This window comes from Corvus brachyrhynchos, unplaced genomic scaffold (genome assembly GCF_000691975.1).
Source record: "Corvus brachyrhynchos isolate BGI_N302 unplaced genomic scaffold, ASM69197v1 scaffold444, whole genome shotgun sequence".
Classification (NCBI taxonomy): Eukaryota; Metazoa; Chordata; class Aves; order Passeriformes; family Corvidae; genus Corvus; species Corvus brachyrhynchos.
In genome coordinates this window covers 573389-588159 of record NW_008237886.1, presented here as the reverse complement: position 1 = coordinate 588159, position 14771 = coordinate 573389, and the positions used below count along the sequence as shown (strand labels likewise).

Genomic DNA, 14771 nt, shown 5'->3' with positions numbered 1-14771 from the left:
ACACAAGCACGCCATGAAGTAACATTGTAAAGGGAATTGGTGAAAATATATTTTTACTATCATATTACTCTATCATCTCACTACAGCTGTAGGTTCTTTCTCTTTTTCTCTCTTCCATTGTCATGAGAAGAAAGTGGCTCCCAGCTGACAGACAATAAAATCCATAAGCATGCAAAGTGACACAAAGTAATTTTAAAAGACTTTATTAGCAAGAGACAAAAACCCTAGGCACCTGTTAGTTGAATACTAACAGCTTTTTAACTTATTTCCATAAGAACCATTAATTTCCAGTGTTTACTAAAGGTTATCAAGAACCTTGCAAATAATGAAAATCTCACTGAATATATCTCAGTAAAACTAAAAATGCTAACGTATAAACAGAGATAAAAAATTATGCAACAACCTTCTACTCATAGTACTGATAATACAGACAAGCCACATTTTATCATATACCCAAAAAGAAGATCTGCGTGCTATATTTCAGCCAACGATGGGGAACTTACCTTTCATTGTCGTGAGAGACAGTATAATAAATCTAGACAACAGCAGCTCAAAAAAACAGCACAGAAGTAACCCATACTTATTTCCCAAGGTCCATCACTGAGATGGTGAAGATGTAATACCAGACAAAGCATGGCACATCACCTTTTTAAAAGTCTTCATTATGAAAGGTGTTGATCCCACCTGTATTACAGATCAACAGTTACGTAAAAGGGATTTCCTTACGGGCATGTGAATGTTTTGATTGCTTTGAACTAGAAAATGCATGACCCACTTGATTCTGAGATTAAAGTTGTGGTAAGACTAAGAAGAATAGGAACTATTAATTTTTGCCCATTTCAGGCTTTTAACTGTTGTATCAAACTTTTCTTAAATCCTTGCTCCTAGCAGTGATGAGACCTATGAGTGGGCTTCCACCAACTCCTTTAGGAGGGAACACACTCTCGTCAGCATGGACAATCCTCCTTCTGGGCAACACCACCGCAATGACAATGAAAAATGAATAATAAACAAAAAAGTCAGAAACATAAAAAATAAACATTACATTTATTTAAATAAAAATATACACACAGTGTACAATGGACATGGCTTACAGACAGCAAATGAAACAAAAATGGTAAGTCCTGAAATATAAAAAGCATTGGATTGCTATAGCTGTGCTTCATTTCTCTGGAAAAACACATGCTGTGGACTGAAGTCCTGTTAACGTTACTTATACACAGCCCTGTGTGCTCCAGAATGTAAGACAGGAACATCACAAGGGACAGCTGCACAAAAGGAAAACAAGTACCAAAGTAGTTTGGGATTTTAGAAGTTTTAAAGTCAGACCATTCATAAACAGAAGTGCTGAAAACTTTTTAAGCATTTTGCACACATGGAAAGAGTAACCAAACACCACTGCCAACAGTTAGAGATCTAAGTAAGAGCAGCATGGCTCAAATCTCACCACTCTGAACCCTGCATGTCCAGGGCACTCTTTCATCATAGTCAGACTCCTACTGTAACTCTTTCTCTCAGTCAGCACACAAATCCCAAGCCTTATGTTTCAGCTCTTTGGAGTAGGAAGACACTCGTTCACAAATGTCTTCTAGTTTATTTATCCTAAAGTATTTGCTCATATCTGAGCAATGCAAGTTTTCAACCTTGGATCATGAGTATCATGCTGATTCATGGTTGTTATATTACTTATTCAGCAGATGCTATGAAAGAAAGAGGAAATAAATGTCTGAGTGCTGCAGAGTGCAAGCTGAATGCTCTGGCAAAACAACAGGCGAGCTGTTGCATGACTAAGGGAAAAAAACAATGTTTTAAGGACTGAAGTCTAGGAAGTTTTTTTCTCTCTAAAAAAGCATTTGTCTGATTTTTTCTTTTGTAAACATGCATTATACAAGGTAAGTTTGTGTTTTGAAGAGCAGCAAATTTCTTTAAAGCATTTTCATTGTAAACATCTGCTTTTAAGCTGCAAGGAAGTGAAAAGCAAGATGCAAATTCATGTCTCATGGCATTGCCTATACAGTATACTTCTTTACAATAGAGAGCATAAATACAGATACCAATGGTTTCAAGTTTATAACATAAGCAACACAATATACTTTTGAGACTGTTAACTGATTACATACATTCATTCACACAAGTAATTTTGCTGCATAGTTTTTAATGCAATTGCTTTCTCTGTTACACTGGTTGATGTTCAGTGCATTTTCTGGTTTTTTTAAATGGACCATAGGATTTCTTGGAACTTGAGTTTAATCTAGAGATAAAAATAAGATTTTCCTGAAACTTTTAATAGGCATATTATAGAGTAGGCTTCAAAATGAAGTGTTGCACTTCTTTATACCTAAATTACTAGGGAAAATTTAGAATACCATTACAATGAGTTCCACTGCAACTAAGTGAATTTTCATCAGGAGAGATTGATTTAGACACAAAAAGTGTTTGTTAATTTCCTTGTTTCACTTATGTAATGGCAAAATTCAGACAGTACAAAAATTAACATTGCAAAGGACTTCATTAAGGCTATTTCTCAGTTAATATTTTGTTTCAGTTGTCCTCCTAAATTATTTGGTTTTTTTATAACACAGACATTGCTAGTATTTCATCAAAACACACAGCTTCACGTAGGAAAAATCATATAACATAATTTAAAATTTTTGTTTCCTAATTGCTCCATAAAAGCCAAAGTATAAACATTAACAAGGATGTATTTTAAATTCCTTAAAAGACTTCAGAAAAAAAGAACATACCTATGACTGACATTAAACAGGTAGGTATGTATTATAACAATATTACAATCATTTCTGGGAAAAAATAACTAAGATTCCTTTCCTTATTTTTTTAGGCATTTTAGACTAGCTCTCTATTTAGACACTACTCTGTGGTGCAAAACCCCCATGTAAGTGTGTGATGCATTGTACAAATATTGAAAGCTAGAAGCCCTTATTTCAGGATTCCTAAAGACAGATCCTGATTTGATTTCTACAAATAATATCTTCTGTAAGACAAGATTTGGCTTTAGATCCCAGATGTATTTTTGAATTTTCACCTTTTAGCCCTTGAGAACTGCCCTCCCCTAAAAGCAGATTACTTGATACCTTACCAAAGTTTTAAGAGAGCAGGTATGGAACAGTTTCTGCGAAGCCACCACCAAAATCACTATGCTTACCTTATCTCTTTGCAAAACAATAGGATATATAAGCAAACAATGTAGTTTGCTTATAAAAATTAATTTGTTTAGTTTTACTCCTCTGATATCCACAGTGAGCTGCAAGGTAATGTACAAGACCCCAGGGATGATTTAACTCCTCTGTTAGGCATTCAAACAATGCACAGGGCTGGAAGCTGCTACAAAGAGTAAATGTACTCCAAGTAATGCAACTATCAACCTGCAGGAAACCCTTCTTCGTTTCTTCACAAAAGGCGAACCAGAAAACCCTCAGATTTTGAATCCATGGTCACCTGAAAACTCAGCTGATGGCACAGCCTTTGCTCACAGGGACCACAGTAGCTCCCAGCAGGCAGTGACCAAATAGCAAAACATTTAGGCCTGTTTTGGTACTGAAGCAATGGGGCTTTTCCAGGAGACTTGGAACATTTAATCAGGTTTTACAAAGCTCTCCTGACCTACAAAAAGATGTTCCAATCCAAAAATTAGTGAGAAAAACTTCAGTATTATTTAGCACAAAACCCAGCCAACTCTTTTGTAATGGCCCAAGCACAATGAAGTTTTACTGCAGCCCACTGATGTGGCGTTTGGGGTTTTGTCTTAATTATGTTTAGCAAATATAAGATTATTTAATTTCACAAGAACATACTGTGAATGGCTGTTAAAACAAAAAGGACAGTAATCCAGTGCCAGTTTTTCTTTTTCCTCACCAAATCCATGGCTTCGACGTGAAAAACAACTTCAACACGAAAATAACATGGTAGTGACAATGGCAATTCAGAACCCAGGTAGGATTAAAATGCTGAGGCAAAATCTTGAAAGACCATTTTCCTGACAAGAAAATGTAGATAATTTCATATTTTGAACTTGACAGAATGCCCATGGGACTCAGATAAAGAACTGTAGGTACCTACAGCGCCCAGCAGGGAACACCATCCCCACTGAGATTTTTACAGATAGTTTCAGGATTACTGTACAACAGTTGGCATTCTCTACTGTATACTTGGGGGTTATTTCAGAGGTCCATGAGGAATTTATCACTATCTCTAAACTGCACATGCAGGGCTTTTGGAGCTAATAATAAACATGTATGTAGTGAGGGCTAGTGCAGCAGTCTGACAGAAGAAAACACTATTTTTCTAGGAAGGTTTACGTTCCATAAATCCACAAAAAAGTTTCATACAGATCAGCTACGTTATATTCATAGACCCAAACACTAATTTATGCACATATCCAGCCACTCAATGAGTATTGCCCATTTCTACTGGTACATGACAAGAAGAAATCAAGGCATTATGTTCTCATCTGAGCTTATCTGTGATGCAATGCCAAGTCTTCAGACATCTACTGAAGCAATGCATTCCAAGAACAAGGAAGTAATTAATGATAGCACATTATAAAATAGAAATAAAAAACTAATGCACCAAAACACTACTTACATTGCCTACTTTTCTTTGGAAAAAAAGTTCCAATTAGTTAATATATTGTATAGGTGAATTTCTGGCTCCACTGAAGTCAATGAATATTAGAACAAGGAAAAGGCTTGTTTTCCTACAAGCTCCAAAGCCTGATCTTGCAAATATACATGATGGATTTCATTTTAGCCAAATGATAGATCAGTTCCATGGGATCACCCAAAAAGAATTTCCAGAATCAGGCTCTTAAATTCTTACTGTTATAGTTACAGATTTATACCCAGTAATGGGTATTAATGGATTAAAAAGAACAAATTATAACTCATGGTGCATAGAGATTTCTTTGACTTCCACAGGAGTGAGCAAACATTACCTTCTTTATCCATGGCAATTACAATTTCCTACAGATGCTCAAATTCCCAGGATATTTTCATTAGGATTAATTTCTCATACTTCTGCTCTAGATATGAAAATAAATGCATTACATAAAGGTCAGTAACCAGTGAATACTTGGGAGTTTTAGTTTGTATTTCTCTCTGGGAGGCAGAAGAAGGTAATAAATAGACACAATTAGAAAACACAAACGTTCTTTGCAAGACAAATTTCAGGGCTAACACAAGCTGGCAGAGCATTAGCATTCATTTTTAAAGCTGATAGTTCTTCATCCTAGAGTGTCTACCTGCAGCATTACAAATTTGATACAAATCAGCTGCAGTGGCTAACTAGTCCTAATACAGCAGTTTACTCATAACATTCATTTTAGGCTCTGTAATAACATACATGTTTTCATAGCCTAAAAATACATTAACTCCTGTGTATACAATTTATTTTCCTTACCACTAAAGAAAATTTACTTTTAAGGGTTTTCACTAAATAGGAGCTCAAATTCAGGTCACCTCACTTGTGGAATTAATCTCCCTGATTTCAGTGTGATTTATGTGAAAGTGAAATAAGTGGTATTTGGCTGGGGTACAGAAAACCAAGAGTGATACATCCAAATGAACTGCAGGGAATCAGAATGGAATTACTGACATTATTAAAAACATATTATGAAGTTACTATGCTTACGTAAAGAAGCTAAATGTAATTACCAAAATTATATTTAACCCAGGTATTAACATTAGCATCTTTCATAAATACTTCTGTGAAGGATTTAATCATTAGTGATCAAGACCTCAGTGCTCTGCTGGTTCCAGAAAACACCTTTTCCAGCAGTAAGAGACCTCTTAAATCAAGTCTCAGGGTTTGGTTTGGAGTCTGAATGCCACCTTCCAGATTGCTAAACTCTGTTCCTACAGCAAATGACATTTCCCTTTTTAATCTTTAATCAAATGACCCCAAAAACTAATTCCAGCTGGCTTATGACTCATAGTAAGCTTCAATTTCACAAAGGTAAGTTGAATATATTTGATTTTCAGAATATCCAGTCCATTGCTTTTTCATGGTATTTATTTCATAATGACTAACCAGATTTATTTTACTGTAAAATGATAAAACCTGATAAAAATAGCACCTCCACTGGTTATACATTCCCAATTCACACGTCATAAACAGCAGTTGTTATATTCACTAATTAGCATGATGTATGCTCCTGATTACACTTTTGTTAAACTTAGGTGTCAGCTTTTCCATATGTCCCTTCTGGAGGTCTGTAGTACTTTGGGAAAGCCATCAGCTGTATCATGTTGAATGCATACTTTCTGCATTTGACATTCTTCAGAACATTCTCTATGCGGCATCCTTCTCTAGTGAAAGGGGGAAAAAGTACAACTTCATGAAACACAGAATAAATAAATATGCTTTATTTGTTCATTGCAGAGTTTCAGCAACAGTTGAAGTAAAAATAACAAAGATTCAACTCTACATTTTTGTTTTCCACGAGTGATGATACATCTTACAAAATTAAATCCAAGGCCAGGCCCAGTACAGTTATTGCCCTCAGAAATAGGTGATAAGATTTTCCATCCCCCCTAATATATCTGCCCTTGAGGTTTAAAGTTCAGTAAAAAAAAATTAAATACTTTAAGGATACATTTTGTTCTATTCCAGAAATATATCTGCCTTTTAAACCTTTTCACACCTTTTTTTTTTCAATTTGTTTGCTATATATGTGCGAGTATACGTTGCCCTAAAATGCGCATTCTAGGAATAAGGCATTTTATTAAGTCTGGCCCTAGACATTTGTGAAGGAAAGTTTCATCTCTGTTTCATTTCCTGTATGTTCAGCTTTGCAATGAAAAAAAAGAGAGAATGGCTTTTCAAACAGCCCAATCCACCTCTCTGCTTTATAAAGGAAGGATGTTCATTCACATACAGTACAAAAGTCACGAGTGCCAAAGTGGTGCATCAAGACATAAACAGGACTTTGTTAAAAAGAATACAAAAGTGTCTTGAAAGCAAAAGCAACTAAAGCAACAATTACAAACAGGTTAATTTCATTACAAACCAGAACTTACTCTATTCCATTTAGTTACTCTACAGAAAAGGGTTAGTTGTAGCAAAGTAATAGTCATTTATTAAATGAAAACAATCCCATCAGCTAGTAACAATGAAAAAAACACAATGAAGGATAAGTCTCACAAGCCATCGCCCTGCCAGATTTGTCCAGGGGTTAGATTGTGTTGTGCAAATTCATTTAAAATTTTTTTTTGTCAGACTAATTACTCTGGAACGAGGGGTTCAAGCATTCAGGATTCCACAACTTCTATACAGTGACAGCATTGTAAGTGGGCTTTCTTTGCGCTAATTACAGTGGGAAAGCTTTACCATGAACAGAAAGGCAAATCAGTTCACTCAATGCATAGTATACTTCTCGGAGTTCAGAAAAAAAGAATGAAAACACAGTACATTTCAGACATTGGTATCTTAAAGATGAATCCTTGGGGTCTGAGACTGTAGAAATATTACATCATAATTCCTTTTTTCTAGAGTTAGTTTGTTGCGGTTTGTAGAAAAGAAAAGAACACAAGTGAAGTTTATTGATATTTGGCTAATAGCAAAGCAAGACTTAAAATAAGCCACACAACCAGCAAGTGTGAGCTGACAAGCAGCAAGGCGACAGGATAGAAGTGTCGAGAAGTTGGCTTGTTATCAGTTAGACAGCCTGTTTCGGGATCATCCGATTCATTCAGTGCTCCCTGGGTTTGTCTGCTGTTAAACAGGGGAAGTTAGGAACAGATAGAACAGCATTTAAGCAGCAAAGAAAGCCAACACACAGGTATTTTGACAAAGTGAAAGTACATAGCCATTTTGATGAAATAGATTTATCTAAGTACTTCCAGTATAACTCTTGTGTTCTACAGCTGACATGGGAAGCACGAGGACTGGGTGGCTACTATGATATTAATCCTGCTAGGTGCCTTGGAGTAGTATTCACAAGTGAACATTAAATAACTTCCACAATGGACTGTACTATCACTAAAATGAACACACACACTGAACAGAAATGAAATATGGAAGTTTAAAAAAAAGTTAAGGAAGCAAAGAAAAAAAGATCATGAGTATGTCACAGTGCAACACTGAAAAAATAGTGTCTCCATGGTGTTCACAGGTTTTTCAGGCCTGCTTCAGTATCTATTAGGAAGTTCATTGGCAGAAATAAAAAGGGCTAACACACTAACAGCTATTCTAAAATAGTATTAAATGATGGCAAATTGACTTCAAAAATTCAAAAATGCTGGTGACTCAGTTTCAAAGTCAGTAGCAGTTCTTTTTATTTAAAGGTTTGCACTTACATTCCTGTAAGTAAATCACCTTGTATCTTCTTCAGTCAACTCAGGGAGGAACTAATCTGCTTACAAGGAAGTTCTACTGAATCACTCTAAATTGTGTTGTCACTCTCCTACCAGAGCAACAGGGATACTTTCACTGCCAGGCTTTCCTGTTGTAGTCTTGGCAGCTTCTCTACAAGTAGAATTACTTACACTTCAACCACACTTCCTCAATCCCTCTGGAGATTACTTACATACACTCAGGAGATCTGCTTATAGACTTCCTTTGGGCAGTAAGGACTGGTAAGATTTTTATTTTTCTATTTACTATGAATATCCTGTGATGAAAAAATAACTCCCCATTTTTTTCTGTGGACTTGAGAATATCCAAATATATCAGATGACAACATAGTGCCTTTTCAGAAGCACATGTCCCAAGTATGCTCTTTTTTTCAAGAAAGAAAATGTTGGCAGACATAAAGAGGCTGTGGGACAGTAAAAGGTAATCTCACACAGCCCCAGGTAAGATGCAAAGGGTACTCTGAAGACAGCAGCAGTCACATCACCTTACAGAAAGCCTGCCTTTCTGACTTGTGTATTAAAGGGCAATGTTGCATTTCTTAAGCTTGGATACCAAGAGAAGTGCAAGAACTGCATTTACAGGTGGAATCCTAGGCAACGGGTTGATCAAAACCATTCCTTGCACAATTTCCCTTTTGAACAAGCCTTCCATAATAAGTTCTTAATTTTATTCTTTGCTTTGAACATTCAATCTGTATGTCACACTAATAAAGAGGACAACACATGCTATTTCAAATAGCAAAATAAAAGAGAAAAAAATAAAATCCCTACTATTTTCACCTAGGTCAAAGCAATCACTGGTGGCAGCATGTCTACTGCTTTTGGTTTACAGATTTCAAGTGTCCATGGATAGAACTTGGGCAGAACTCAAACTGTACTGTAGATGTTCTCTCAGAAACTGTAAAGGAATGCATGATTTACTACTGGCTTTGTGAACACTGAAATAAGTAATTCTGTGTTTCTCTATCAGACCACCCCAGTTAATGTCTCTGTCCTAGGGTCCACCCCAGAACTTTCTTCCTCTTCTGCTCACAGTGACATTACCATTTGTGATCTGTGTTGCTCTGTTAATGTTTTCCTTCACCATGTATTTCTATACAGTTTTAAGAACCTGCTGCTTGCTGGTTTTCCTTTTTTTTTTTTAAATCTCCATAGCATCCCACAGGTCTGCCCCTTAGATCCTCTTGCACTGTCCCCTCACTCCCTTCCTACTCTTCAAGGTGAGCCTGCTGGTTTCAGCTTACTCCCCTTATGCCCACAGTTCAGAGCTCTAGCTCAGCCCTCATAGTCCCATCTCATCCTTCACAGTCACAGAGTTCAGGTGATTTTTGTTTGCCCTGTGTCTCTTCCATCACAGATATCATACGTGAGTGATCCTGTGGCAGAGACGACCAAACTTCTTTTCTCTGGAGAAATCCACCTGAGCAGCAATGAAGTTGAGCATTCAGTAAGTTTGCACAGCCACTGCATTAACCAGATTGATTGAGTACATCAATCTGGAGAGCCTTGGCTTTGCATGCCAATGGTTTATTCCAAGCAGGCTGAGTCACACACTTGCAGGTTGTGCCTACAAGGATGAACCCTCCTACTTCTGTGGTGCTGGACTCCACATCTCAACAGTGTGACTGTCTTTTATCTACATTGCTACAAGTCCCATTAGCATCAGTGAGATTTATGCAGGTGTCATGATGGAAATACAGATAAAAGCCATTTGTTCTATTATTTTTTTCAATAGAAAAGCCTACAGTACATTTGTTCTTTGATATGCTGAAAAGAATGATCAGTGTCTTTTAACATAAAAAGTTCTATCTTCCCCCCAGGAAAGTGACTGTGAACAGCTGATGCACAGGGACTTTTGTTCCACAAATTAGTCACATAATTCTATGCATGATTCAATAAGACATCCTCAAAATAGAGCAAGAGGATCCAGCTGCATTATTAGCTACCTAAGAACAGGCTGAGCAGAATAGCTAAATATGCTTTTAATTTAAGAGGAATATTTGATCAGGGTCAGATGTCTTGCTAGGCTCTGCCAGTTTTTTTCAATGCACTGCAGTGACAGTGCCTTCCAACACACCTTAAAGTGTCCTCTGCAGTGACTATTAAACAAAGCAAGGCCCTACACCCAGCTGTCAGCATCATAACACTCCTGTCAGCTGGATTTATTTGGCTTCTGACTGACAGCACAATCCAGAACAGAGTGCTACATGTTAAGGTGTGAAGATTCAGTTTCAGATGTTATCTCAATTACAAACTGTACTTTAACACCAAAGGGAAGGAAGAAGACTCCCAAAATAACCAGCAAGCTTGTATTTCACAAACATATACGTAATTTTAAGAGGAGTAGTGAAGCTTCCAAGGCTGTAACATCTGGAGTCATGAACACCCCACTAACCTATCATACAATTTTTATTCATTTACTCTCAAATTGTTCATTTGAGACTTACAGCACAACACAAATACCTTGTAACAGCCAAGGGTGCTGTAAGTTAATGACAATATAACCATTTCAGCCTGCCTTCTATCTCATTTGATGTTTTATCATCTTAAACTCCTGTTGGGATAATGCTGCATGCTTATCAAATGAGACAAAGGCAAAACAGCAGGTATTTTCTGTTGTTTTGAAATTCAGATGATAAATTGTTTGAACCTCAAAGCAGTGAAGCAGAGATGATGAAAATGGTGTGAGGAAAAAGCCTCACAAGTCCTTATAGAGTCAAGCGCACACATGAGGACACATTCTGGCTTTTGATTATCAGTCACACTGACACTCCTGTGCAAGGTTTTTGGAGGAGATGATTTTCACACTTTGGGATGTATGCTTCTCTTTTTAGAACTTTTCCAGCTCCAGTTATTAGTGACACTGGAAATGCTGAACTGTCCTACAGCAGTTCTTAAGGTAGAATAAATAGGCAGCTTTCTATCAACATGGGTCCCATGTGCTAGTGGTGACTACAGTTTGAATTCATGTCCTACTGCACTTGTATTTTATGGGAATTTTCCTTTTTTTGCAGACAGACTCAAGCAAGCAGTTTCTGGTCCTGCTGTGTTTTTCTTGTCAAGCTCCAGTGCTGACACAGAAAAATAGCAAAAGTGAGATGCTTCTCTAGAATCCCATCTGACAATAGCAGAGACATTTCTTCAAATAGAAAGGGTTGCTAACAGTTCTCAGTCTTACACAATTGTTATAACTTATCTGTTGTTTATATTTTAAGACAGTCAAATGCGGAACTTTCAAGAAGCAGCTTCTCTAAAGAAGTTTTTGGAATGAAAGCACCTTAATTTCTACACTAAACATGTTACTGGGATTGACTGAAACACTTCAAGAAGGCAGCCTTAACTTTTTCAAAGAGAAAAGGTGGGATCCTTGTGAACATCTCCTAGCCATTACAGAGCTGCTGCATTATAACGTCTAGAAGAATAAAACATGATTCAGAAGGAAATAAACAGGTCTCAGTCTAGTCCTGAAGGATTTCTGTATCAGAGCAGAACTAAGATAAAACATATAAAGGAATATTGGGCAATAAAATTTTATGTTGAAAGATAAGGTTGATATAATAAACCTCCGACAATTTTTAAAAATAAAAAATGGTTCTGCATTGTTTCAAAATGGAAGATACAGGAAGGGAACCATCAGAGACATTTTCTGTATCAATGATCTTTACAATTATTCTTTTTCTGATGCACATTGTTGTCAGTAACTTACATTTTTTCCCCTCAAATCTACATGGCACTAAATAAAGTAGAAGATGCTAGAAATCACTTTTTGATGCTTACGTCATCCTATAATCTTAGTTCAAAACAACCAACATTATTGAAAATGATGAGTAGTCGTAGATCTAAGAATCCTGAGGAATTCAGTCAGTGATTTAGAGACAGCTGCTACTTCAACATACACCAAAAACCCAGACTGTTTATCAAACTGTCACACTAAACCCCCTCCTCCTGTTTTACCTTCTGTGCTGCAAGTTTTTCCCCACTCTTTGTGCTTGTGCTGGCATCCTCTATTTCCCTACTCCTTTCTTTTCTCATGTGTTACAACACGTAACTTTTCTAATGCATTATTTAGGAAATAAAAAGGAAAGCATATCATATAACATGAGGCTTGACCACTGAGTTGGACTGAGCAGCAGATTCATGGTGTAGTCATGATGATAAGACACCTAGATCTTGAAAAACAGCTATTATGAAATAACTGCAGGTTTTGAGCTCAAAACTACTATGAGGTTTCATTCTGTCCAGAGCTAAAAATTCAATTTTGAGGAAGTGGTCAGAAACAGCAAGCTACTGGAGGCTCAGCTGTGGACAGGGTACAGATTTTAAGCACTATTATGAACAGGCCATAACAGTTCAGCACAGAGCAACAGATTAAAAAAGAAACCCTCTTGCAGCAGAATTTAATAACAAGCAAGAAGACACTTGGTCTTACAGCCACAAACCATATCCAGGAGAACCCTGTTGTCTTATGTGATCACATTGACAGACAGGGATCCTTTGGAAGGAATGCTGAAGTCAAAATTCAATTTACACAGTTCCTCTTTTCCTCCGCTGTGTATGTGTTCTCCTTGAAGTCAAAATAGTTATAAATGTGCAAATTTCTGACCTATTTTATCAGCTTAGCTGTGTTTGGATTTCCCAGGGCAAGTGAAAGAGGAACACACCCTGCACTGCAGCCAACAAAACAGCACAATTCACTCCAGCTTTGGGCTATAGAAACATCTCCCAAAATGCTGGTTCACCACAGAACAACACCCCTACTATGTGTCTATGTTTATTTTTAACATACCATTAACTCAGAAGAATAGGTGAAAAAAGGGCAGTTTCAAGCTTTATATCTAACATGCATAAAACATATGCTATATGCTACTGGATAATATACGTCTCTACCAGTGTTAATCCTAGCACTTCAGAAAGCTTTGCTGATGGCAGAAGAATTAATATTATACTTTGTGACTAATAAAGAATGCCTGCAAGAATGTTTTTCCCTCAACATTAAGAATATCTATATGGTAAAAATTAACATTGACGTAATTATTATTGTGAAAATATAAGAAACATAAAGAAAAAATTCCAGTTAGAATCACAATTTTTGTCACAGTAGAATATGTTTTATGTCACTGGTGCATTTGAGACACCTACATTAGCAGGTTAAATCCACCCTCAGCAGCTGAACAGCAAAACCAAGTTGACTTTCTATGCCTGTGTCTCTTAATCTGCCAAAATGGACAACCAGATACTGCCACACAGGAACAGTACTTGGTCACGCCAACTCGCAAACTGCCCTGGAATCACTTGAGAATGCACTAAATCTGCCCAAACTGGTCAGGAAACATTTAATAATTTCACTGTATAAAATGACTGAGATGATGTTCTAGACTCTATCCCCAGGGGTTTTTAATTTACAAGTGTGGGCAGAGGCTTCAAGTCCTGCAAAGTCATTGTGGTGACTGTGTGAGAGATTAGCTTCAGAACTGAAAAGTGATGGGTTTCCACAAGAGATTCTTCTTTACCTGTCAAGACAGCTGAGCAGTTTTTGAAACATGATTTTCACCTCTATTATACTCCAAGGAAAGGATTTGCTGTTTCATTCTGCTGTTTACCAATACTGCTCTGCAGTATTACGCATCAATTCTACAAAGGTTTCTCTTTCTATCAAAAAGTATGGTTCTAATAATCTTCCTAGGCGCTCTTCTATAAAGTATTAGAATTACATAGATATGGGAATTTCTCAGGACAAAATTACAATACCTTTCCTGACAAACTTCTCTTGCAATTCCGCTTGAATTTCAGTTTGAAATTCAGTCCAATGTACACCCAAAACTAAAGCAAATGTGGTCTATATCTTTGTGCAGGAAAATAACCAAACAAAACCTCACAGGTTTTACCTTCAGGTAAGTTCTGAAAACCTACAACATTTCCCTTCCATGAGGTTATGGCACTGGCATAATTGGTTAGCGAGTCACAGTGATTTCCAGACTGTTTCTGTCACAGTAAGAACGTTTTACTGAAGATGTGTTTATATATTTAGGTCACATAGCACAGTGAAACATAAATCCATGATAAATTCTTTCATATGTCTAATCAGGTTTAAATACCTTCTGTTGACCATGAAAATAAATCTTAGTGAATCATCCCTTTTCTTTTGGCAGAGATTTTTTTAGTCTTTTTCTCCATGATGAGGACAAGTAGCAAAGCTGATTTAAGAGGCAGAAAGGGCTTCCTATACTAGTTAACAGACATGCATGAAGGATGATGCTTAAAATCTGTCATTCATTTCTAGGTGTTCAAATCTATGGGTAGGATGACAATTAAGGTCAGAGAACTGTTGGTGTACACAGAAGATCATTTAATCTATGTTGCATCTGTAATTTGGGTATTTTAAGGGAGGAGGGTGCTGAACAG

At 36.8% G+C, this 14771-nt stretch overlaps 1 protein-coding gene across 6 annotated transcripts in view; it reads right to left on the bottom strand.

Annotated features, from left to right (window-relative positions):
- Positions 1–1022: 1022 nt before the first annotated feature.
- INPP4B (inositol polyphosphate-4-phosphatase type II B) overlaps positions 1023–14771 on the bottom strand; it is a 276861-nt gene continuing 263112 nt past the window's right edge. For 3 of the 6 annotated variants that reach the window (XM_017732657.1, XM_017732659.1, XM_008632432.2), the window contains one exon: positions 7554–7728. In XM_017732657.1, the coding sequence (XP_017588146.1) occupies positions 7554–7728 (175 nt within the window). Of the gene's footprint in view, positions 6324–6358; positions 7729–14771 lie in introns of those variants that run through there. The other 3 variants (XM_017732658.1, XM_017732655.1, XM_017732656.1) reach the window with 3 other exon arrangements.